General features: G+C 37.0%; 3 protein-coding genes across 3 annotated transcripts; 2 read left to right on the top strand and 1 right to left on the bottom strand.

Annotated features, from left to right (window-relative positions):
* Positions 1-26: 26 nt before the first annotated feature.
* On the top strand, positions 27-13,101 carry LOC140872425 (uncharacterized). Its single transcript, XM_073275280.1, has 23 exons — positions 27-311; positions 428-535; positions 1,322-1,470; positions 2,092-2,173; positions 2,627-3,051; positions 3,812-4,244; positions 4,318-4,541; positions 5,626-5,821; positions 5,996-6,138; positions 6,218-6,392; positions 6,486-6,539; positions 6,946-7,125; positions 8,337-8,449; positions 9,125-9,307; positions 9,586-9,643; positions 10,098-10,157; positions 10,847-10,888; positions 10,986-11,116; positions 11,204-11,339; positions 11,427-11,504; positions 12,080-12,196; positions 12,499-12,561; positions 12,647-13,101. The coding sequence occupies exons 1-23, from the start codon at positions 165-167 to the stop codon at positions 12,737-12,739; spliced, it is 3,390 nt and encodes a 1,129-aa protein (XP_073131381.1). The 5' UTR covers positions 27-164; the 3' UTR covers positions 12,740-13,101.
* A 267-nt stretch (positions 13,102-13,368) lies between these two features.
* LOC140870438 (uncharacterized) lies at positions 13,369-15,028 on the bottom strand. The gene is made up of 5 exons (XM_073273006.1): positions 14,639-15,028; positions 14,383-14,494; positions 13,861-13,942; positions 13,595-13,646; positions 13,369-13,506 (listed from the first exon to the last, which is right to left on the bottom strand). The coding sequence occupies exons 1-5, from the start codon at positions 15,026-15,028 to the stop codon at positions 13,369-13,371; spliced, it is 774 nt and encodes a 257-aa protein (XP_073129107.1).
* A 1,188-nt stretch (positions 15,029-16,216) lies between these two features.
* Positions 16,217-18,656, top strand: LOC140874964 (uncharacterized). Its single transcript, XM_073278469.1, has 8 exons — positions 16,217-16,467; positions 16,579-16,672; positions 17,209-17,328; positions 17,420-17,468; positions 17,761-17,860; positions 17,976-18,037; positions 18,179-18,237; positions 18,386-18,656. Exons 1-8 carry the CDS (start codon positions 16,316-16,318, stop codon positions 18,488-18,490), a joined length of 741 nt encoding a protein of 246 aa, XP_073134570.1. The 5' UTR covers positions 16,217-16,315; the 3' UTR covers positions 18,491-18,656.
* The last annotated feature ends 4,234 nt before the right edge of the window (positions 18,657-22,890 follow it).

Here is a 22,890-nt window from a genome sequence, read left to right on the forward strand (position 1 = left end):
TTTGATTTGGTACAAGAATCGGGTTCAACCCTGTAGACCGGGTCACCTACGTACACAAAAGAAACTAGATCCGATTTCCTTTGAATCACCCGAAAATCAGATTCAGTCCATCCATCGATCCACCGTCAATGCATTCACCACACTGAAAATTCTCCATCTCCAAGATGTATATGGCATATGGATGGCCGCAGGTCATCCCTCTGCAACTACCCAATTGCCCCTCCACACAACGGATCGTTCATCTCAAAGTCGTCAATCGATTGCTTCTTGTTGTCTCCCCAACTCATCTCGAGCTCTGGTCTTCATCTCAGGTATCTGTATCTTTTTTTACTTCCTTTGGATATTGGGGAATGGCCACTGGAATTTGGGTTTTGTTTTATTTTATTTTATTGTTTTTGTTTTTGTTTTTTCCTTTTTTAATTCTCAGCATAGAGTGAGGCTGGGCAAGTATATGAGAGACGCGGATTCTGTCCGGAGAGAGGGGGAGAATTTGCAAGCTGTTTGGAGCCAAGATACGAAGCTCATTGCCATTATTGTAAGTGTTGGATCACTTACTGAATACGTTTTTAAGCTGTTTCACAAAATGATGTGATCATTTGGTATGGTGATGCCATGAAGGTTTTCGAATATTCTTCTATCAATAGGCATATCTTCAGTAATCAGTCATTTTCCCGAGATTGAATGCGTCCTGTCACACTAGGGAGTGTCATGTAATTTACTTGTCAAAACATCCATGAACTGGCTAATAGATTGGCTCAGCTCGGGATTCCCGATTCCTAAAGTTGGCAAGTCAGAGATTTGGTTTATTGATTTCTTGAATTGGAGGAAAATTAATATTTAACGTGGTCATTTGTAATTAAATTTGTATCATGAGGTAATCCCTATCTTTAAAGTTAAATGAGAATTACGTTTACAAAATTGCTTATGTTTGAGTTGGGATAATGGGTGTCGCCTGATCTAATGAAAATGAACATCAGGTTTTGAGTAGCTGTAGGCTAATTAGTGCCCCGACAAAGCTTCATAATTAAGGGTTACTCTGTTATAACTCATGGCAATCTGCTTAACGATAAATTTGGTTCCCCAATGCTATCTGTAAATCATTGTTTTTCGGTACTTGTTTCCTACAGACTACAGTTGTTTAGATGAGGGCACCATTGTCATTACATTGAAGTGATACAGTGGAATAAATATGTTATATTCTTAATTGAAATTCTATTCTTTTTCTAACTTTATTTAGTGTAAATTTAGGAAAACATAAATGGACCGATAATTGTATCATGTTCAGTGGTCGTTGGTCATAACTTCTGCTCCCTTTTTGCAGACTTCGTCCTTCTATCTTCACATATTTAAGGTTCAGATCACAGAAAAAAAAATACATATTGGTGGGAAGCAACCAACTGGTTTATTTCTTTTGAATATCTCATTACTTCTCAGCGAGGAAGTCCCCTTTGCGAATAAAAATCTGACAGTGTAAGTACACGCCTAATTAATTATTTTTGCCTAAAAAAAAACTAGTTTCATGCATAACACACATCTTTGGATGATTTGGTCTACGCTCTGTTGTTCTTGTCCAAAGATCCAAGTAATGTTAACAATATCATTAAATTTACTTTACCCTTGTAAACAATGTGCTTTTACAGAATTTGTTTTTTTACTAATGGGTACACATGGATGGAATATTTGATACATGTGCCATTGTTGCTATCTCATATGATTTGGTTGGATCTATATATTTCGATCCATACACTACCCGGTAGAAGATGATATCTCGTATACAGATATCTGTTTTTTGTAACTAATACCATGGTTATCCTATTCAACCTACTTTTATTTTATAATTTCAAAAGTTAAGAAACATACTAAAGATAGAAAGCTCTTAGGTAATGCTTAATCGTGTTTTTGAGAATTTTGTGAACATTTTTTAAAAGTTTTTTTGGGTCAGTGATTTGAACTCATATATATTTTAGTTATTCAATGGTATAGAATATGTTTTAAATATTTACACTATAGGATTAGGATTAGAAGTGATAAACCCTTGCTTAGAATTTGTTATGTTCATGATTTTTTATTTTTTCCATTTATGAATGCTAGGAGCAATATTATTTGTGATAACAAACACATACTGATCGGGCTCTCTGATGGAGCATTGTATAACATATCTTGGAAGGGTGAGGTATGTGATTTGGCATGATCGTTTTTTAATTTTCTCTCTAGATATTTTAATCCAATCTTCTTGGGCTATTGCATTAATCTTCCCTGTGAAAAGTCTATAAGACATAAAACCTCCTAAGAAATATTAATAGGCTAAGACATATTTCAGTTTTTTAAAACGTAGCACATTTTACCCTTATGTTATACAAACTCGGGCACATTTATATCCTCTGATAGGGGTTTTTTTATGCTAAATTTTTTAAAACATAGGGTCTAATATGTTATTAATTTTACATAGGCTGTTCACAGGGGTGTTGATGCAATTAGCCCAATCTTCTTAGATACTTTATTGCCAAAACAATAGAATCGTAGCGTGTGTATATTCTATTTTTTTTCCTGCTGTATTTATTCTTTAACTTATTTTCTTACCTTGAGTTAAACCTTTAGAAAATGAATCGATCCCTATTTTATACAGTTTTGTGGTGCATTTTATCTTGACGCACGGCTGAACGATAATGCTGCTGCCAATGCGTTATCTTATCCCTTGGGCAATGTTCAGGCTTCTAGTGAAACTCAAGGCATTCATGGGTCCAACCATATGAACCATGCTGTATCGCAAAAATCTGCTGTTATTCATCTTGAATATTCCATTCCTCTAAGGTTGCTAACTGTCTTGTTTTCTGATGGTGAACTCGTGCTATGTTCTGTGGGCAAGAAAGGTCTCAGGCATACCGAATCTATCAGAGTGGAAAGAAGGTTATCTACTGGTGATGTCGTATGTGCATCCATGGCTCCAGAGCAACAGATTCTTGCTGCCGGAACTCGAAAAGGCATCGTTGAACTGTATGACCTTGCAGATTCAGCCTCGCTAATTCGCTCAGTTTCTTTATCCGATTGGGGGTAAGCCTTTTTAATAGCTTGCAGGAATTGGAAAGTATCATGCATGCTTATTAGTCGGCCATTACCACCTATTTCTTGGATTATTTGGAATTAAAGTTTAAATTCTCACCTACTCCAACTAGATGATGCGGTGTATTTCTTGTATAACAATTTTACGACTCTCCAACCTACTCAATTTGAGTGTATTGTAGAACTTTTGCTTTGTTTAAGAGATAATGAATTAATGATGTGCTTGATACTCGCTTCTAAGTGCTTGTAAAGAGCTGGACTCTGGATGACTGAAACTTTTAGTTAATCATGATTTAGAAGACTTGCAAATATGTGATTAGTCGGTTGACCTATCTGAAAATCGAATTTCCTTATAGCTGAGTAGCTTAATGTGTTTGAAATTGGTGGTCGAATTGGTGTTAAACTTGTTAAAGACTATAGAAATATTGCTGGCATATGTGGCCCAATATTTCTAGCTAATCGTGCAGGGAGCATATATATATATGCTTAAAAGTTTTGATTCATGTCTGTTTAAAGGTCTTCCAGAGAACCTATTATCAACCTTCTAATTTTTTAAAAAAATTTCAATATATGTTCTGGTTTCCACCATCAGTGTACTGCTAGTAGTTAGCACAGATCAGACCAATGATTAGCTCGAAGTTTATGAAGTTTTTTTTCCCAAATTTCAGTACCATCTGCCTAATATAATGATCTCTGTCCACTTTTAAACCATATAGAATGAGCTGAATGTCGTCATGTGGTCTTATCGCAGATATTCGGTGGAGGATACTGGTCCTGTCAATTGTATTGCGTGGACCCCTGATAACTCTACGTTTGCGGTTGGATGGAAGTTAAGAGGACTTACAGTTTGGTCTGTTTCTGGTTGTCGTTTGATGTCTACAATCAGTCAAATAGGTATGAGTTCTGTTTCGTCTCCTGTGGTTAAGCCAAATCAGGATTTCAAGTATGAACCAATGATGGGTGGAACCTCGCTGATGCAATGGGATGAGCATGGATATAGATTATATGCAATCGAGGAAAGATCATCAGAGAGAATTATCGTGTTCTCTTTTGGGAAATGCTGCCTTAATAGAGGTGTTTCTGTTACAACCTATGTACGGCAAATCATTTATGGTGAAGACCGCTTGCTTGTTGTGCAGTCGGAAGATACTGATGAGCTGAAGATCTTGCACCTCAATCTTCCAGTTATGTATCAAATAGATGCCCTTTTCTTCATACCTTGTTTGGTTGCTTCTGATTAACTATGCATTGCGCCAGGTTTCTTATATTTCCCAAAACTGGCCTGTTCTACATGTTGCTGCTAGTAGGGATGGAATGTACCTGGCAGTAGCAGGGCTTCATGGCTTAATCTTGTACGACATACGCCTGAAGCGGTGGAGAGTATTTGGAGATATTACTCAAGAACAAAGAATTCAGTGCAGAGGGTTGTTATGGCTGGGGAAAATTATTGTGGTCTGCAATTACGTGGACACTTCTGATATGTGAGAAATTACGCACTGAATATTTTCTTTAGTGACTGGTTATATAGAATTGCCGTTAAATTGTCTCTCTGAAGTTAGACATTGCCAATGCTTGTTGCTTAGTATTTATTATACTTTATTGAGATTAAAATTCATTTTTATTGAGAATTTTCTGCTCAGATATTTTTTGAGAAACAATTCTCTTTTTATTGAAGAATGATTCTCAATCACTTCATTACCGTTTGCCTTTTAGCAGTAAAGCCCAGTACCTTCTCTTCTATTAAAAAAACTTTGACAAACAGATCAAATATTATTCTGGAGTATTGAATTACTTTTTCTGCTCAAATATGGGCCTTCAGATTGGAATAAACTTGGTTGTTGTGTCCTTGGTATAATATTCATGTTATTCGTTTGCTTATATTGTTTTTAATTTTTAATTTTACTTCTATTTCTTGGTTATCATTCCATACTGTATTATTTGTGGTTAAATAAATTGTTAGCATTACTTTATCTTGTTTAACAGTTCACTTTTTTGTTATCATTCGGCACAAATATGAGAAATGAAGCATCTGTTCTCAATATTATGAAATCTTGTGGAAGCTAAAATGAAAGTCATGGTTATGGATCAACCTTTAAACTCTTAGATAGACATTTTGTGGCAGAAATTGAAAAATAGAAACGATGCGAGGACATTCATAATAAATTATTTGTGTCTATGTTGTTTCAGAAATTTTTCTAGAAGTTGCAGTTGAGCCCATATTTCTGTGGAAAAATTTCTTTATCTGTGTGAAAATCAAGAGTGTTTGTGGATGCTTTCCAAATATCCATGACGTGTGAATTTTTTTAGCAAAGTGTTGTATCAAATACTCTGGAAACGTTGTCGAAATAAGTTGGTCTAGATGAACAAAGAATGAATTTGACAGTTCCTCACATTGAACTTATCTTTCATCTTTTGTGTGACTTATCTTCTTCCATATACTGAAACTTTTTTATAGTTTTTTTGAATTTGATAAAATTTTTCTAGTGGTAGTTAAGTAAGTTAATGCCAATTCACGTGTCACTTTATTTTTACTCCCCATTTCATCAGAGTGATTGTTGATTGCAGGTATGAATTGCTTTTCTATCCTAGATATCATCTCGATCAAAGTTCACTTCTTCATAGAAAGACGTTACCAACAAAGCCAATAGTCATGGATGTTTATCAAGATTATTTACTTGTAACATATCACCCGTTTGATGTTCATATATACCACGTGAAATTATCTGGTGAACTGTCTCCTTCTAGTACCCCAGATTTAGAGGTAATAAAATGCTTTAAAGTGGATATACTTGTTGAATTGATTGGGTGATACAACCTTTTTACAGTTCTACAAACAAAATTTGAGGTGTATACTGTATCGGTATTTCTTTCTGAATAAAACTGTTGTTATCACATGTTTTTCACCATGCATTTTAAGTGATAAAATGACAAACAGCTTTCTACAGTACGAGAGCTCTCAATCATGACTGCAAAAAGTCATCCTGTGGCAATGCGGTTCATTCCTGATCAGATTCCACGAGAATATGTCTTGAGCAGTAAAATCTCACCTTCTGATTTGTTATCCCGAGAACCTGCCAGGTATGTGCTGATATTTAACTTTAGCTAGTACTTTGCTCTTCAGGGTTTTTGCTATTAATTGACTGCATGAGCCTTTTAGATGTTTAATATTGAGGATGAATGGGGAGCTTTCACTGCTTGATTTGGATGAAGGACGGGAAAGAGAACTGACAGATTCTGTTGAGTTGTTCTGGGTTACTTGTGGTCAATCGGAGGAGAAAAGAAACTTAATTGACGAAGTTTCCTGGCTAGATTATGGTCACCGAGGGATGCAGGTGACAGTTTCTGCGATCATAATCTGTCCCAAATTTGGTTTGCCACCCCACTTAACATTTCTGACGTAAGTGCTGGTTGAAGCTCATCTGCAGGTTTGGTATCCATCCCCTGGTGTAGATCCTTTCAAGCAGGAAGGTTTTTTGCAGGTATTCTAGTTTGTTTGTTTGTTTGTTTGTTTTTATTTTTATGCCATCTTTGTATGAAATTTTGACCGCGTGTATCTTGCTTTCCATAATAGACTATCTATTGAGCTATCCATCTTCAAGTACTGAGTTGTGTAGTATGAGATAACATATGCATTAGTTAAGGTTGTCCTCTAATATCAAGTATCTATAAATCACATTCTCGTTACTTGACTCCAAGTGCTATGGTTTTCGCATTGATTTTGGCTATGCATATATTCGTCATGCTTAATAATTGCAATGTCTTAAGCTGACTAGTGCATATAATATCATGTTTATTATATGTCGCAAGAGTTTTAAATCTTTGGTTGATTCTGTTTGTTTATTTTGTCTAAGACTCTAAGTTACGTGGTTTAACATGATATCTTAGTTGGACCCTGAGCTGGAATTTGATCGTGAGGTGTACCCACTTGGTCTGCTTCCAAATGCTGGTGTAGTTGTTGGTGTTTCCCAGAGAATGTCATTTTCGACATGTACAGAGTTCCCATGTTTTGAGCCATCTCCTCAAGCACAAACCATATTGCATTGTTTACTTCGCCATCTTCTTCAGGTACGGTACCCAATTTTGTGCTGGCATGACATCATTCTTTTGATTTCTGTGACATTTCAGTTGTCTGCTTCCAAAAATTGAACCAGTTCATCTTTGAAAAACCATCGACTCGCACTACACTCTACATTCAAGCCATTTTGCAGTTAATTGAAATTTGTGAATCAGTAACTGACTTAGGACAGTAGAACTTCCAGCCATCTCAGACTGCTAGTCAGCAAATGACGAAGCAAGTTGTTCAATTGGTGTCCACTAAAAATTTCTTTGAATTACATTAATCTTTGTGGCACTTCCCAAGTTTAACATACTGTATGATCGATGTAGTAATGCTCTTTGTTGAATGGACTCTACTTTCTGTTGTCTCTAGCCAATTTTTATCACCGGTTGACGAGAGAAATAAAATGAGATTGTTCTTAGTAATTTATAGAATGAGATGACTTTACACAATTGAGAGCCTTTTCCATAAGATTTCACCTTTTCATCATTGAATGACCATTGGCATTCCCTACACTGTAATTCCTTTTTAACATTGAAGTCTAGAGGAAAACTGGCAGCATTAATTGTGATTCTTCGAGTTGGAGTTTAATGGCCGAATGCAACAAAGAATTTCAGCAACGGGTGACGAGCATTTCTAACATAAAGATTTTATTTTTATTTTTATTTTATTTTTTGATGGGGGTGGACCAGTGGGCTGAGTGGGGGATGTAACAAGTGGGAACGAAACCCACGATCATTACTAATGAAGGTCAAGGTGGTAGAGGAGACAGCTTCAACCAATTTGTGGGTGGTCCAATCTACTTCTTTTACAATTAAATATGGAAATACAAAAGGTCTGTTTGGGGATGGGCATGGGAATGGCGATTGACTAGTTGAGGTAAGTATGTAGATATCGTAAAGAATTGGAGGGTTGGGATCTTTTCCTGAATTCTGGGTCCAGGAGTAGGAATTCAAATGCAAAACCACAAAGCACTCGCTGAGATCTCTAGCAGCGGACTAATGTTTCGACTCATAAAGAATTTGAGGATTGGAGACTTTTCAATTTTATGGAGTGCTATTGGAGTAAAAGATACATGGTTAGGTTTTCTGAATGTTCTATCTCGTTAATGTTAATCCATGTTTGTTCAAGTCAGGCTTCATGTTCTTGAAAGATGTACTAAGGACTTCTTGCTTGTTATTTCTGTAATTTCTAGCTCTTCTGATAATGAGTTTTTCAGAGAGACAAGAGGGAAGAAGCTCTGAGACTAGCACAAATATCAGCAGAGAAGCCACATTTTTCTCATTGCCTGGAATGGCTTTTATTTACTGTTTTTGATGCTGAAATTTCCAGGTAATTTTGATGCAAACATCTGATCAATGGTCCTCCTTTTGCACCTCATCCTTCCTAAACCGTATTACTCTTATATTGCAGACTGAATTGAAAACCTTGTTTGATTTTCAGGCACAACAATACAGCTTCATATATATTTAATTCCTATTGTTTTTGGTTTTCATGTGAATTCTGCTTACGAGTGAGCATTCTTTCTATCTAATCTAACATATTAAATAAAGCACTTCCAAATTCTCGAGAGGTCCTTGACCACCATAACTGAATCTAGATATTTCGGTTTGTGTAGGCAAAGTAACTGTTTATTACTGTTAGCATTTCCTCTAATTGCAAACAAAGGCGGTGCTCATCATATTATGTAATTTTTAAGATACAGCCATAAATTTGAGGATGAGTTGACAAAATTTTTCCAGCATAGCATGTTTTTTTAGATTTCTCATTCAGTCAATTTGATGGCAAGTAGCTGGTTTAACTATGAGAAAAATGTTCGTGATGTGAATTTGTAGCATCATTGCTTCTGCCACACTCTATATCGTGCCTGTGAATTATTCTGTTCTGGAACGAGATCTGTGGTGGAGACATCTGTACATCATTTCACTTTGCTCTAACTTTATGTAGAAATATCTGACAAAAATAATCACAACCCAAAATTTTGATGTATCCAACCTTATTCTACAGGCAAAATTTGCGCAAAAACCAGACGGCAGTTGCCAATCATTCTACCGATCCTTCTCTTCTGGAGAAAACTTGTGATCTGATAAAAAACTTTCCTGAATATTATGATGTTGTAGTTAGTGTTGCACGGAAAACTGATGGTCGACATTGGGCGGATTTGTTTTCGGCTGCTGGCAGATCAACTGAGTATGTCACTCGATTCTCTGCTTTTCACTGAAAGTATTGCAAGTACTTGTGTCGAAAGGGAATCTAATTCTACCTTATTTTTCTTCACATAACCATATGACTAGTTACAATCATCTCCGAAAGGACTGCTTTCTTTCAGTGAAGGGTTATCAAGTATGATAACCATGCATTATTTCATTTATTCTATCATCAGTCCTAACTTGAACTGAGCTCTTCAGGAAATGAGATGAGATCATTGTCTTAATTTTCCACTGAGAAATCAATCCTCTTACTCTTAGGTTGTTTGAAGAATGCTTCCAACGAAGATGGTACCGTACTGCAGCCTGCTATATATTAGTAAGTGTCATTCAACCTTTGTTACCTTTTATGCCTTTTGAATGACTACTGTGGTGATGGTAATCATGATTTCATTTTCTTCCCATGGTTTAAATACCAGAAGCTTTTGCTTGGAGTATTTTCTAATCATTAACCCTCAAGAGTTTAATAATAAGGAAAAAACCACCACTTGCTAATGTTTTCTCATACATGGTGGTTAAATGTCATCACTCCAAAAATGTCTGTTTAGCAGTAAATATAAGTATCTTTTGGGTGGTTATTTAAACATTCTTGTCTCTAAAACAAGTTTGTGTGATCGCATGTTTCTTAAAGAGTTAATAATTTCTACATCTTCTACACCTAGTTTGATTGAGGATATTATTTATCTATATCATTAAAATGGAATTATGAAACTTTTTTTTGGTAGAATTGATTCTTGTATACGGATTGATGTCTCTTGGTTGTTTTGCCACAGGTCATTGCTAAGCTCGAAGGTTCTGCTGTGAGTCAATATTGTGCCCTTCGTTTATTGCAGGTGATTGTGGGTTTCTTTTCCCTTCCTGTACTGATGTTGATATATGGTGTTTTTGAAATGCATATGTGCCATCACCGAGGTTCCTTCATAAATTGCTGTCATTATTACTTAGAAGTTTGTGCAAGTTAGTTTTGTAATGAAGCTTTGTTATGAAATGGGCTAGATGAACTCACCTATCCTTTGGTTGAATTGCTGATATCTGGAGTACTGTTCCATGTAAAACACAATTTTCTTCTATCTTACTTTATACTTGTCCAGATCCCAGCTCAGAGGGTTATGGCTAATCTATTCTATCTTCGGGGGAGTTTTTCACATTTTTACTTTGAGAATGTAATGGTATTCACCATCTGTTGCATAATAATAAACTAGCTTCATTGCACGCACGCTTGTATTGTAGTTTTTTGTGGGTAGTTTTCTGATATTTTTTATTAGTGAGAAAATAAAATACTTTTTTAATTTCATAGGGATATTTTTTGTAAATTTTAATTGGTGTCCAAACTCGGGTCACTAAGGTCTCAAACTTCATATATAGTATCAAAATGTGATGCCTCTGTCAAACAATGCGGTCAATACATTATTATTTTGTAAATAAATCTTATGCCAAATTTCTCACTGGTGTGTTTCTTATGCTTTTTCTTATTTATTTAATATCAGCCATAGATTCTCACTCTGACCTCTCCATTGTTTAGGCAACACTCGATGAATCTCTTTATGAACTTGCTGGAGAGCTGGTACAAATCCACAACCCTACGTACTTCTCTAATCAACGGCTGACCTACTAATTTCCTTGCATTTACTACTTTTTCGTCTGTACTTTTTGGTTATTAGGTGAGGTTTCTTTTAAGATCTGGAAGAGAATATGAACCTACTAATACCGATAATGAAAGCCTTTCTCCAAGGTTCTTGGGCTATTTTCTTTTCCCTTCCAGTTTTAGAAAGCAACCTCAGGATGTCAAAAGGTGAGCCTATCCCGTAACCGACTGATTTTGAAGAAACATATATTTCTGCCCGTACCATTTTGATGCATGTTGACGAATCTATGGCAGCCCATCGTTCAAAGAACAGAATGCGCATGTTGCTTCTGTAAAAAATATTTTAGAAAGCCATGCGAGCTATTTGATGTCTGGAAAAGAGCTCTCAAAGCTTGTAGCCTTTGTCAAAGGCACTCAATTTGATCTAGTGGTAGGGAGTCCCCCTTTATAGTTTATTTATTTTTAATGTACGTTTGCCCTCCTTTGAGATATATATGCTTGATACAACTTGCTACAGGAGTATCTGCAACGTGAAAGGTATGGAAGTGCTCTTTTGGAGAATTTTGCTTCTGGACTTGAAATGATTGGACAGAAGGTACAAGTATCTTGAAAGATCTGTTATATTCTTCATTCTTGTTTTGAAATTTCTTATACTTTTTCAAAGTTGGTCTCATATAATTTCTTTCGTAGTTGATGTTAGTATTATTTCTTTTGGAGATTCTTGCTTATATTCATTAATGGCTAGAAATTCCGAATACCTTGTGGTAGCATCTAAGTACCTTCAACTATCTAGCTATCTTTGACGCCTTGCTGTATTCAACTTTTTGATCTGTTAATCAATATGATGTATATATAATATCATTTTTCAATTTGACTTCTCTACTACTTAATATGTGCGAAGGCTGGAGATTGTCGAACTTTGTATTTTGATTCTCATGATTTGAATTGGATGGGTTGAAATTGTTTCTTATGGTGGCTATCCTAAAGGGTAGCTTCATTTTGAAGGACTCTTTGAAAGTTCGGGTGTCAGGAACCAGATTATATTTTGTAGACAGTTAAAACTGCAAAACACGAGATGAATGCAGTGTGTCAATTCAATTACTGATTTCAGAGTGGTGAATGTAACCATTGCAATTTTATTCATCGATTTGTTTCTGTACTTTTATGTAGCTTCAAATGGGAACATTGCAGAACCGTTTGGATGCAGAATTTCTGTTGGCACAAATGTGCTCAGTCAAGTTTAAAGAATGGATAGTGATCTTGGCTACACTATTGAGGCGTTCTGAGGTGCAGTTAAACATTTTGCTTATTTAAAGAATCTTTGTTTTGTTTTGGAAATCTCAGTTGCAGTACCTTGATTGGTGTTGCCCGCTAGCATGTAATGTTTACCTAGTAAAGCACCTAAATCTATGTACCTGATAACTGATGAATGACACTTTCTTATGACTTAGCACATCAATGATGATCACTTTTAGTAGATGATAGTTCATGCATGTCGCTCTAGTAGGAAACTAAGCCCCAAGTGTATCACCTGTTAAACGATCCATTCCCCCTGTTGATGCATACTTCATTTATCGACTGTATATCAGGTCCTTGTTGATTTGTTTAGGCATGATTTACGACTGTGGAAAGCATATAGCATAACCATACAGGTAAGCGTTTGGTTTTACGTTTTGGCTGGGGTACCAATCTTTTTGCATGGACTCACCGTGCCTTTGTCATGTGCAATGTTATTAGGCGCACACACCATTTGCTGAATACCATGATTTGCTTGAAGAATTAGAAGAAAAGCTTTCGACTGTTGATGGAGAAGAAAATTGTGGCAACTGAATGTTTGAAATTCATGGATCGATTCAGTCGTGATTCTTTGGATGAAGAGATGCCACTTCTCTCTGTTTTTGACCCGACACCAAGCAAAACGTTTGTTGTTCCATAAATCAGGGCAAGACTGGAGAAATTTTCGGCACAAGTGACAGAAAAGTATTCTACGTGTATTTATATTAACGTCGTAGTTTTTAGGTTGAGTTCATAGCATTTACATTGATGTTTTTTTGCCCATTTTAGAGATGATGCACTTTTGTGCGGTTTATTATTAATATTTGTACAAAGCTTTTTCAGGTCAAAATGGGTTCTCCTATGGGAAAATTTGTACTTTAAATGCACATTTAGAGTACAAATAAATAATTTATGCCTTAATCCGAGTGATATGAGGATCATCAATTTTGTACATATGTGGCGATCTGCCAATTTCTAACTCAGTTTGGTGAATTAATGTCGAACACAGGGGATCGTGAACTAGTCAAAACTATCGAAACAATGGGAGGGAGTGAATACTGGCAAATTAAAGATTTCGGGACAATACTAAGAGTGTGTGTTTGAATATAATATATCATAATAATTTCGAAAAGGAATGAAAATTTGAATTAAACGTAATCATCTGAGAAAGCGAAAATGCACACCTAAAAAAGAAAGAAGGCCACCGTCGCCCAAAAAATGAGAAGAATTAACAAAATATTGACAGCCCTTCTCTCGTTCTTCCTCAACAGAACCTGAGAATTCATCTTTTCCATTGCATTCATCACTAAATTAATAATTCTCTGCCCACAAAATCAAAATCAGCATTATCTTCATTAAAGCTGGTTTTTTCCATGTTCGAATAACATCCAACAGAGACAAGAAGCTCACCAGTCTAATGGGTTCCAAATGTATAAGCGGCTCCATGAAAATCTCCACATTCCTGTATAAGAATGAAAGGTTGATGTATATGGTTGGTGCAAAGTATGGATATTAGTTGATTACACATCTTTGTTTCATTCAATAATTCTTATAAAAATAGAGATATATTAATATCATCTATATATAAAAATTTATCATTTCTATATCATACATCGTTCGTCGTCTTATCCAATGATTTCAATCATGTTTTTCAAGTTAAAACAATGAAGTCTTACTTTATCATGATCTTTCCTTGATAGATATGGCAAGTGTAGAAGCTGAAACCTTTTCCCAGAGGCAAAGGAACCTTGTCCCATTCTACACACAATAATGTATAACATCATCTTAAAGTAGCTGGGAACTATATTAATATTTCTTTCTTCAATCATTTTAAATGAAAAAACATTCAAAATTCAATTTTTTCCTTGAAATACAACCTTTTGCATTTCAACTAAAAAAAACATCATTTATTCACTCTTAAAAGTTATGGGTTTCCTCATAATTTTTCAGTGCAAAAATCCTCTCCACTGCACGGCATGATGTTGTGCACTGCAGAGTCATGGGATCCACATGATCCAATGATGGTGTCGTGCACAATATTATGTTATTCGGTCTTAACGGATTTGCTACTTAAAGTAGTATTTGAGAGAGCTTCTAAAAAACATTTTTCGGCTTTTGCTTAATCTAAGAAGTGCTTTTTAAAAACGCTCTCAAACACTAGCTTAAAATCTTGAAAAGTGAATGGAGGGGAAACAAACCTAATTTCCAAGATACCCCAACCACCATTCCATCCTCAACAGTGGGTTGCACCACGAATTCTATGTTATTACCCAACGTTTTCATTAACGATGAGAAGAAATCAAGCACTTGCTGCAAAGGAAATTAGAACCCACCAAAACATATGTAAGGGACAAAAAAAGAACAACTTATTTCAGATATATATATATGTAAATTTTCTTTAGGATCTTCCACACGTAAATTCATACGTTTTTCCTACGTTACATAACGTGGTACCTTCTTCCCATGAAAAGATTGGAAAGCGGAAACAAAATTTGAAATGCAAAAGCATTCTTCAGAGATCACATCTGAAATCATGAGGTCGTTTTTGTTCTTCAATGCATCGTACAGCTTAAGGACAGTTTCCAAAGCTTTGTGTTCCTCCGGAGGTCCCGACGAGTCTTTGGCATTGCATGCCGCCGCCACCGAACACGAGCCGCCGGTGCCAATGCTTCTCTTGGAACCCAAAAGGCTCCACGAATGTTTTTCAAGTTTCGATTTCAGTTTTGTACCATAACGACTGTGAATGCCGATTCTTGATTTGCATGGTGCAATATTAAGGTGATTTGGTAATGGTTTGAAGCTTGTAGGGGTGGCAGAAGGAATTGAAAGGGAAATTGATCCCATCAAGAAGATTTAACTTACAATCGATCGGAAATGAAATGAAGCATTTGCATCAAAGAAAGAATATTGAGATTGTGTGAGGAATACTATTAAGCAATGATTTCCGGCCCAAGCTTAGAATATGTTTCACACGTGATGAATATGTTGAGAACTCGTATAATATGAAGTTTGGGATATATCCTTGTTATGACTTTTTAGCTGTCCAACAATATTTTCCAATCTCGTTCCCCATCACTAAAACTGAGTACCGAATTTTAGTTTTTTTATTTTATTTTTCTCAACGGTATCGGATTTTAGTGGCCGGGGACGAGTCATCATTGTTTGGGCAGCTGAAAATTTCTATCATTGTCTAAACTTTCAGTATCCATCCATATATACAGATAAATTATAATTGGATCGATGGATTTCAAATGATAAAATTTCTCAAATACATACAAAATGTGTCATTTGAAATCTCAAATGTTCCTCCAAAATAAATTCATCTATCTAAATTATTTTCAGAAATATATCAAGATTTTTTTCCTTTTGAAAGAAAAGATATAATGAATATGACAGATTTAGCTTGGATCAACCCTTTTTTAGTTTTTTTTTACCTATGTATTCTCCTTAATTCTTGGGCACAATATTGTGAATTTTATTTTGGGGGGTTACGGTAATAAATTATGTATTATTACAAAATAAATTAATATAATTTAGGAAAAATTGTTTTTTTGGTTCTATATATGTTTGAATCTTGCGATTTTGGCCATCAATGTTATCAAATTTCAGTTTTAGTCCCCTATTTTTTTTTTCTTGGAGATTTTAGTATTTTTTATGTGATGATGATGTGTATAGTGTCACATCAACACTCTTAATAAAAAAATGATTAAAATAAAAAAAATAAAAAAAATTACATAATTAAAATTGAAATTTAATAACACAGAAGACCAATCTCAAAGTACAAATTTACATGACCAAAAATATAGTTCTTCTTATAATTATTATTATATTAAGTTCAAGCATACTCTAACTCTAATTCATAGTTCCATCCTGATTATTGCTTTAATAATGTGGTTGAATGATCGTTTTTGTAATCTTAAGAAATTATTTGTCAAATCGCAGCTGACAAAAAATAGGCCATTTGGTTTAGCCCATATAATAACTGGCCAATAGGCCCAGTTAATTCTGTTGTATGTCCTATGTGGGCTACCCGTTCCAAGGAACAATATCACTGAGACCAAGGTCGCCTGCAAAACCCGGTGATTCTTGTGAAATTCGGAACAAGAGCGAGATCTGAAGAGTGAGAATCCAATGGCGGAAGATTTGGTTCTGGACACGGCGATCCGAAATTGGGTATTGATTCCACTATCGTTGGTTATGGTCCTCATCGGGATCCTCCGGTACTTCGCATCCAAGATGATCCGTTCAGATCAAGTTCCCGATATCAAAATGGTCAAAGAAGGGTACTCTTGCTTGAATTCAGTTGATCATTCTACGGATGCATAGATAAAAATGTTTAGCGAATTTGGATTTATCAGCACTTTTTTTTGTTTATATTTATATTATATCGTCAGGCAAGTGATAATTAGGGCAAGGAACCTTAGGGCAGCAGCGAATTTTATTCCCCCGAAATCGTTTCGTGCTCGCAGGTTTTATTTCAGCAACGAGGTGAGGAACTAAGAATTTTGGATTTGGTAACTGTATTTGCGTTGTGTTTTGCTGCTTTGTTGTCATCAAAGTTTCGCCTTTTCGCTTACTTCATCTCATTTATCTAATAAGATAAGCTGAAAATTATTGTAATTTTGAAGAATACGGTAAGAAGTAAGCATTCAAATAATCATGGGAAAACAAGCTAATAGGATGGGAAACTAGAAGTTCCCCTTCTCTCGAATCCAAGGAATACATCGGTAGTAGATTGAAATGTTGGTTTTGATGCTGAATGACAAGTTGAATGAATACAGCAGATAACTTTTTTTTGGACGAGATGCCAGAAAAAAAAAAATAAAAAAAAAAAACTGTTTCTTGGTTGCTTAGGCGGTGAAGAAGCGAGGCCTGGATGTTTTGTACATAAAACGCCACCATAGTACTTTTGTCTAAGTGAGTTCAGCTCGTACAAAGAAATCTTATTGCTAGATGGCGAGGAGTGCAATGAGTTGTGTTTATTATTATGTTTTTGGAAGGTAAAATATGATTTGACATTGCAGGAGAATGGATTATTACACGTGCCTAAGGGTCAAGGTCAGCATCCGCAGGCTCAGATGTTTTCTGATCCAAATATGGCTATGGATATGATGAAGAAAAATCTTTCAATGATTATACCACAGGTGTGGTTCCTGCATTTTTCCATCTGAATTCTGTCAATTTCTAGGTGGCAAGAATTGTCATTCTTACCATATTTTTTGTCTTATCTTACAGACACTTACTTTTGCTTGGGTTAATTTTTTCTTCTCCGGATTTGTGGCAGGTTGGCTCTTTTTTTATTTTCTTTTCCTGTCCTCACTAAATTGAATCTTGCAAAATGCTACCTTTTCTTTAGTTTCGGGTTTTATTTCTGATTGTAAGTCTCATGTGCCTCATTTATCTTTGTAGAATATTTAAATTCTATTGTTTCGAAATTTCTAATAATAAGATTGATTTTGTTTGGTCTTAAGAATTAGAAAAGAACGAAATTCATGTGTCATTGTCGAGCATGTTTTCTTCTTCTCATCTCGTCATGCTTATTACTAATATGAGTAATTGCACATCTTGTTTCACAGCAAAGATTCCTTTTCCACTAACTCAAAGATTCAGGGCAATGCTGCAAAATGGTATAGACTTGAGCACTGTTGATGTCAGCTATGTTAGCAGTCGTTCCTGGTAACCTTTTATCTTGCTATGTTATTTTATATCACCAATGAAACAAATTGTATCCAGCTGCTATAGATTCTCACGCTGCTCAGTGGATCTGATGATTAATATTTCATGTTGCCAGGTATTTTCTCAATCTATTCGGGCTTAGAGGCCTCTTCAGTCTTATACTAGGAGAAGATAATGGTAGGCGTTTCTTGAACTTTTAACTCCTGGTTCTTTTTTTTTCTCCCTTATTTTTCTGTATTTTAAAAGCAGTTTATGGTTGGGGTCTTTGTTTTCTTTGGTTATGATGGTGAATTAACACAAGTATTTGATTTTGATCAGCAACTGATGATACACAACGTATGATGCAAATGAGTGGTTTTGGATTCGATCCCACCAGGGTACGCTTTTAATTTTCTGTCTGGTTGTTCCCCAAGTTATTTTTTTGAATCGTGTGGCCAGTAATCAACATCAATTAATGTTATTGTCTTAGTAAATGTAAATGCATACAACTCGGTCTTGATTTATTATTTTTGTGTATTGGCTCAGAGTTTGGGTGCGGAGAAAGATAACTTAGACATTGTTCAGCATGATTGGGCCCTTCCAAAATTTGAGCAACGAGCAGAAGCTGTTTTGAAGAAGCTCGTCAGCTGAGAAAGAATCACAATACGCATTACGAACAAGTAGTATTGCTTCGTTGTAGCTTTAAATTTGATGTAGCTTTAAATTTAAGTTGGTTACTGCGAGTTGACTTAAGGATTTTAAGCATCTAAACTGCCAAAATCTTATTGCATGTGTTCACTTCGATTGTTACGTTTTACTGATTGGCTTAATCGCTTTCATCAGATCAAGCTTAAGAGCCAAGTTTATACTAGCCCGGTTGAACCATACATTGAAAGATTACTCTCGGGTCGAGCCAGGCCTAGTGATAGGAGGATTCTTACTTTCAATAAATATAACATTAAACAAAAATGAATGGTACATACCAAAAGAATCAATAGAACTTTTTTTATTTGAACATTAGTAATCGTCGTTCTCTTGAAAGTAAACTATTTTTTATAATAACATAATAGCGGTTTTGTTCATGTTGTCCATGGGGTACTATCTTCATGGACAACATGTTTTTTCATGATTGGTCAAAATCAGTGTGCTCCATGTGGGGCCCATTGATTTGAACCAATCACAACCTGTCACGTTACCCATGGGGTTACTACATCGACCTTACTATGATGAAAGAAAGTGTTTTGTGCCTGCAATTAAGCTACTTGGTGCTATCAAAATACGCATGCTACGAGCTAATCAGATAGGTGATAATGAATGCTACCAATCTTCTACACTTGGATAGTGGACCTAAAGTCATTTTCAATCCTTTGAATTAATTTTGAGGTGAAAAGCGGGAAGTTCTATGCCACTTGGGGTGGCGAGGCAACCCGTGATTGATTAAAATCAGTGGACCTCACGTGGGGCCCATTGATTTTAACCAATAATACTCTGCCACGTCATCCGATGACATTGAACTTCCCGTGAAAAGCATGGTCTTACCGGATTGTGACAAACTTAGACTCCAATGTTTTTCCCTTAAATTATGGATCTTTCAGGAATAATGCTAAAAAAATCAGCCTAGATTCTTGGTTACCCTGTTTTGATTCTATCTCTATTTTTTGAAGCTATGCCTTTTCTTTTCTTTACCCCTGGTAAATTTTTTTTATACAGAAGTCTGATTTAAAGAACTGCCTTTTTGAGGTGAAAGTTATGGTATTAGAGTAATTTTTTTTTTATATAAAAAATCTTTCGATAGTAATTTGTCGAAAAATTAAAAAATAAAATAAAAATTATGCTTTCAAATCAAGGGCTTTTGTTATATCTATAACAGCCCTTGGTCCTCTATCCGACAAAATGATGCATGTTTGTCGTACTTGTAATGATTTCAAATATTCACGGAGCTTCACTTCACGGGATACCCGAAAGTATGAAGCTCATTTTGCTGAGCTTAATCAGTTAGCGGAGGACGCAAAGCTTGGTTATGAAAAGGAGGTGGCCAATCTCCGAGCCCAAATGGAGGAAATGCGGATGGGCTCTCAGGCTGAGAGGTTGAAGTTGCGAAATGACCTCCAAGTTCATGAGGTGCAGAAGGAGGCTTTGCAGGGGGAGCTCAAAGGTTCTCAGGATCAGCTTGCTCAAGCCCTCCTAGAGTTAGAGTTGTCCTGAACCGAGCTGGCTAAGGGGGCTGAAGGCTTCAAAGAAGGCTTCCTAAAGTCGGACGAGTTCATGGATGAGGTTGTTGTCCAAGCCTATGGCTACCTATCCAAAGGGTTTGAGGGTTGTACCCAACAGTTCAGGGCAGCATGCTACCCCCCCTGAAGGGGTCCCTATGGATTTTCTGGATTTGTATGGGTTTGCTCTCTCTCTTACCTCAATAGAGACAGCCAAGGAGGGTGAGGGCAAGGCTGAGCGGGGCGAGGGCGAGGGCGAGGGCGAGGGCGAGGGCGAGGGCGAGGATGAGAGTTAATTCTAGTTTGTGGATGTAAACGCTGAACTCTTTACTTTCTTATGCAAGTTCCTTTGCTGTATTTGTAGTGACCCTTATCTGGATCACGTACTAAACAGAACTTAGACATGCAATTAACTTAATTAAATGGATATCAGAATAAAACTGCGGAAACCATAAACAATATACAATCCCAAGGCAAGGAATCTGTAAATACCCAAATATTATACAACCAGATCGAACAGGTGTATCAATCCAAATAACAACAGAATAAATCCTAGGAGAAGCTCCAGCTGGCCAACCACTGCCTAGCCCCTCTTGGATCCACCCGCCTCATCCAATCGCAAATCTGCCCTATGGAATAGGGTGTCCATAAACACAGAGTACAAGACATGAGCATAAAACGCTCAGCACGAGAGTATGAGTATACATGCATGCAAAGTGAACTCCCTATAAACTCGAGGTCAAGGATCAGATAACATAGACAGACCGGGCCCTGGTATGTAGCACGCTGTGCCGTCGCTTTAGGAGGTGGCTCCCATACCATAATACCAGTGGATTTACTGGACCCAAAGCCATGGAAGTCCATCCACTAACAGGATAGGGTACAACCCTACTAATAGACATCTCGAAGGAGATAGCTCAGTATGCAAATGAATGCAGCATAAATCAATGACATATAAACCATGCAGTCACATAATACATGCATACTCAGTCAGGATATCTCGAACAGTACTTTCGTACCTCAAATCAGTGCAAGCTCTACCAACTCTAGGTCCACGCCTATAGTTTGCTCTACACTGCCAAATGACACTACTATCATTAAAGAGCTCTAAAAGCCTTAACTAAGCTATTGCATACTCCTAAATATTTATAGGAAGCAAAAGCTATACCTTCGTCCGTCGTTAGCCCTTTGATGTCGATGCCTCCAAAACTTGGGCATAACTCCGCTACGACTATTGAACGCCTCGCCAACCCCCGGGTCAAGCCTATGAAGACTAGAACTACTCAAATATGCCTGGAATAGAGAGGGATTCTCGGAATTGGCAAATGAAAGTGAAGCCTCGGCCTTCTATTTATAGACATCGATCGGAACCTCCGATCCTGCCATCGGAGCTTCCGAAGATCCTCATCTGCCACATGTCAAAATATCACTGGTTGACTTTGAATAGGGGCGATCGGAGCTTCCGATCCTGCCACACGTCATGCCTGACGTAATACCATCGGAGCTTCCGATCCTTCCGGTACCCAATTTGTTTAATTATCATTGATTAATCTCTTAATCACTGATTTTGGTTACGGGCTACTACATTCTCCCCCACTTAAGATATTTTGTCCTCGAAATCAGATCTTAAGTACCGAATGTAATACAGAAATCAGAAACATTCTTTATTCTAATCAAACGTTTACAGAGTTTGCAACTGAATACAACTATAATAATGAAATCAAAACAACTCAGGATGGTCTTTACGCATCCTGTCCTCAAGCTCCCAAGTAGCTTTCTTAGTGCCTCGGTGCTGCCACTGAACTAAAACCAGAGGAATGACTTTGTTTTGCAAAACCTTATGATCCAGGATACGAATAGGTTTCTCAACATAGGTCAAATCCTTGCTCACCTGAACCTCAGACCGCTGCAGAATATGAGACTCATCCGCCACATATCGTCGCAACAGAGATACGTGGAACACGCCATGAATACTGGAAAGATGTGATGGCAAAGCTAGTCGATAAGCCAAATCGCCAATGCTCTCCAAGATCTCAAACGGACCGATAAACCTAGGAGACAACTTGCCCTTAAGGCCAAATCTGAGAATTTTGCGAAAAGGTGATACTCTCAGAAACACTTTCTCCCCGACATCGAACTGCAATGGCCTACGCTTGGTGTTAGCATAGCTGGCCTGACGATCCTGTGCAGTCTTAATCCGTTTCTTGATCTGATCAACAATGTCTACCGCCTGCTGGATAAACTCCGGTCCCTCAGCCAGTCTCTCCCCCACTTCTTCCCAGAAGAGTGGAGTACGACAACGTCGCCCGTACAATGCCTCAAAAGGTGCCATCTCAATACTAGTATGATAGCTGTTGTTGTACGCGAACTCGATCAATGACAAATGATCCTGTCAGGCTTAACCAAAATCCATGACGCACGCAATAAGCATATCCTCCAAAGTACGGATAATGCGCTCTGACTGACCATCAGTCTCCAGATGATAGGCAGTACTCAAACTGAGAGTAGTACCCATCGCACGCTGAACACTCCCCAGAACCTAGAAGTAAACCTGGGGTCCCGATCGCTGACAATGCTCACAGGCACTCCATGAAGTCGAACGATCTTCTGAATGTACAACCGAGCCATACGATCCACATTGTACTCCCGGCTATAGGCAATGAAATGCGCTGACTTGGTGAGTCGGTCCACCACAACCCAGATAGCATCACAGTTCCTCGGGATACCGGCAAATGGGTTACAAAGTCCATTGTGATAAACTCCCATTTTCATTCAGGAATAGGCAGACTGTGAAGAAACCCTCCAGGTCGTCGGTGCTCTGCCTTGACCTGTGACACACCA

The sequence above is a fragment of the Henckelia pumila genome, chromosome 1, assembly GCF_033568475.1.
Source record: "Henckelia pumila isolate YLH828 chromosome 1, ASM3356847v2, whole genome shotgun sequence".
In the NCBI taxonomy this organism is placed as follows: Eukaryota; Viridiplantae; Streptophyta; class Magnoliopsida; order Lamiales; family Gesneriaceae; genus Henckelia; species Henckelia pumila.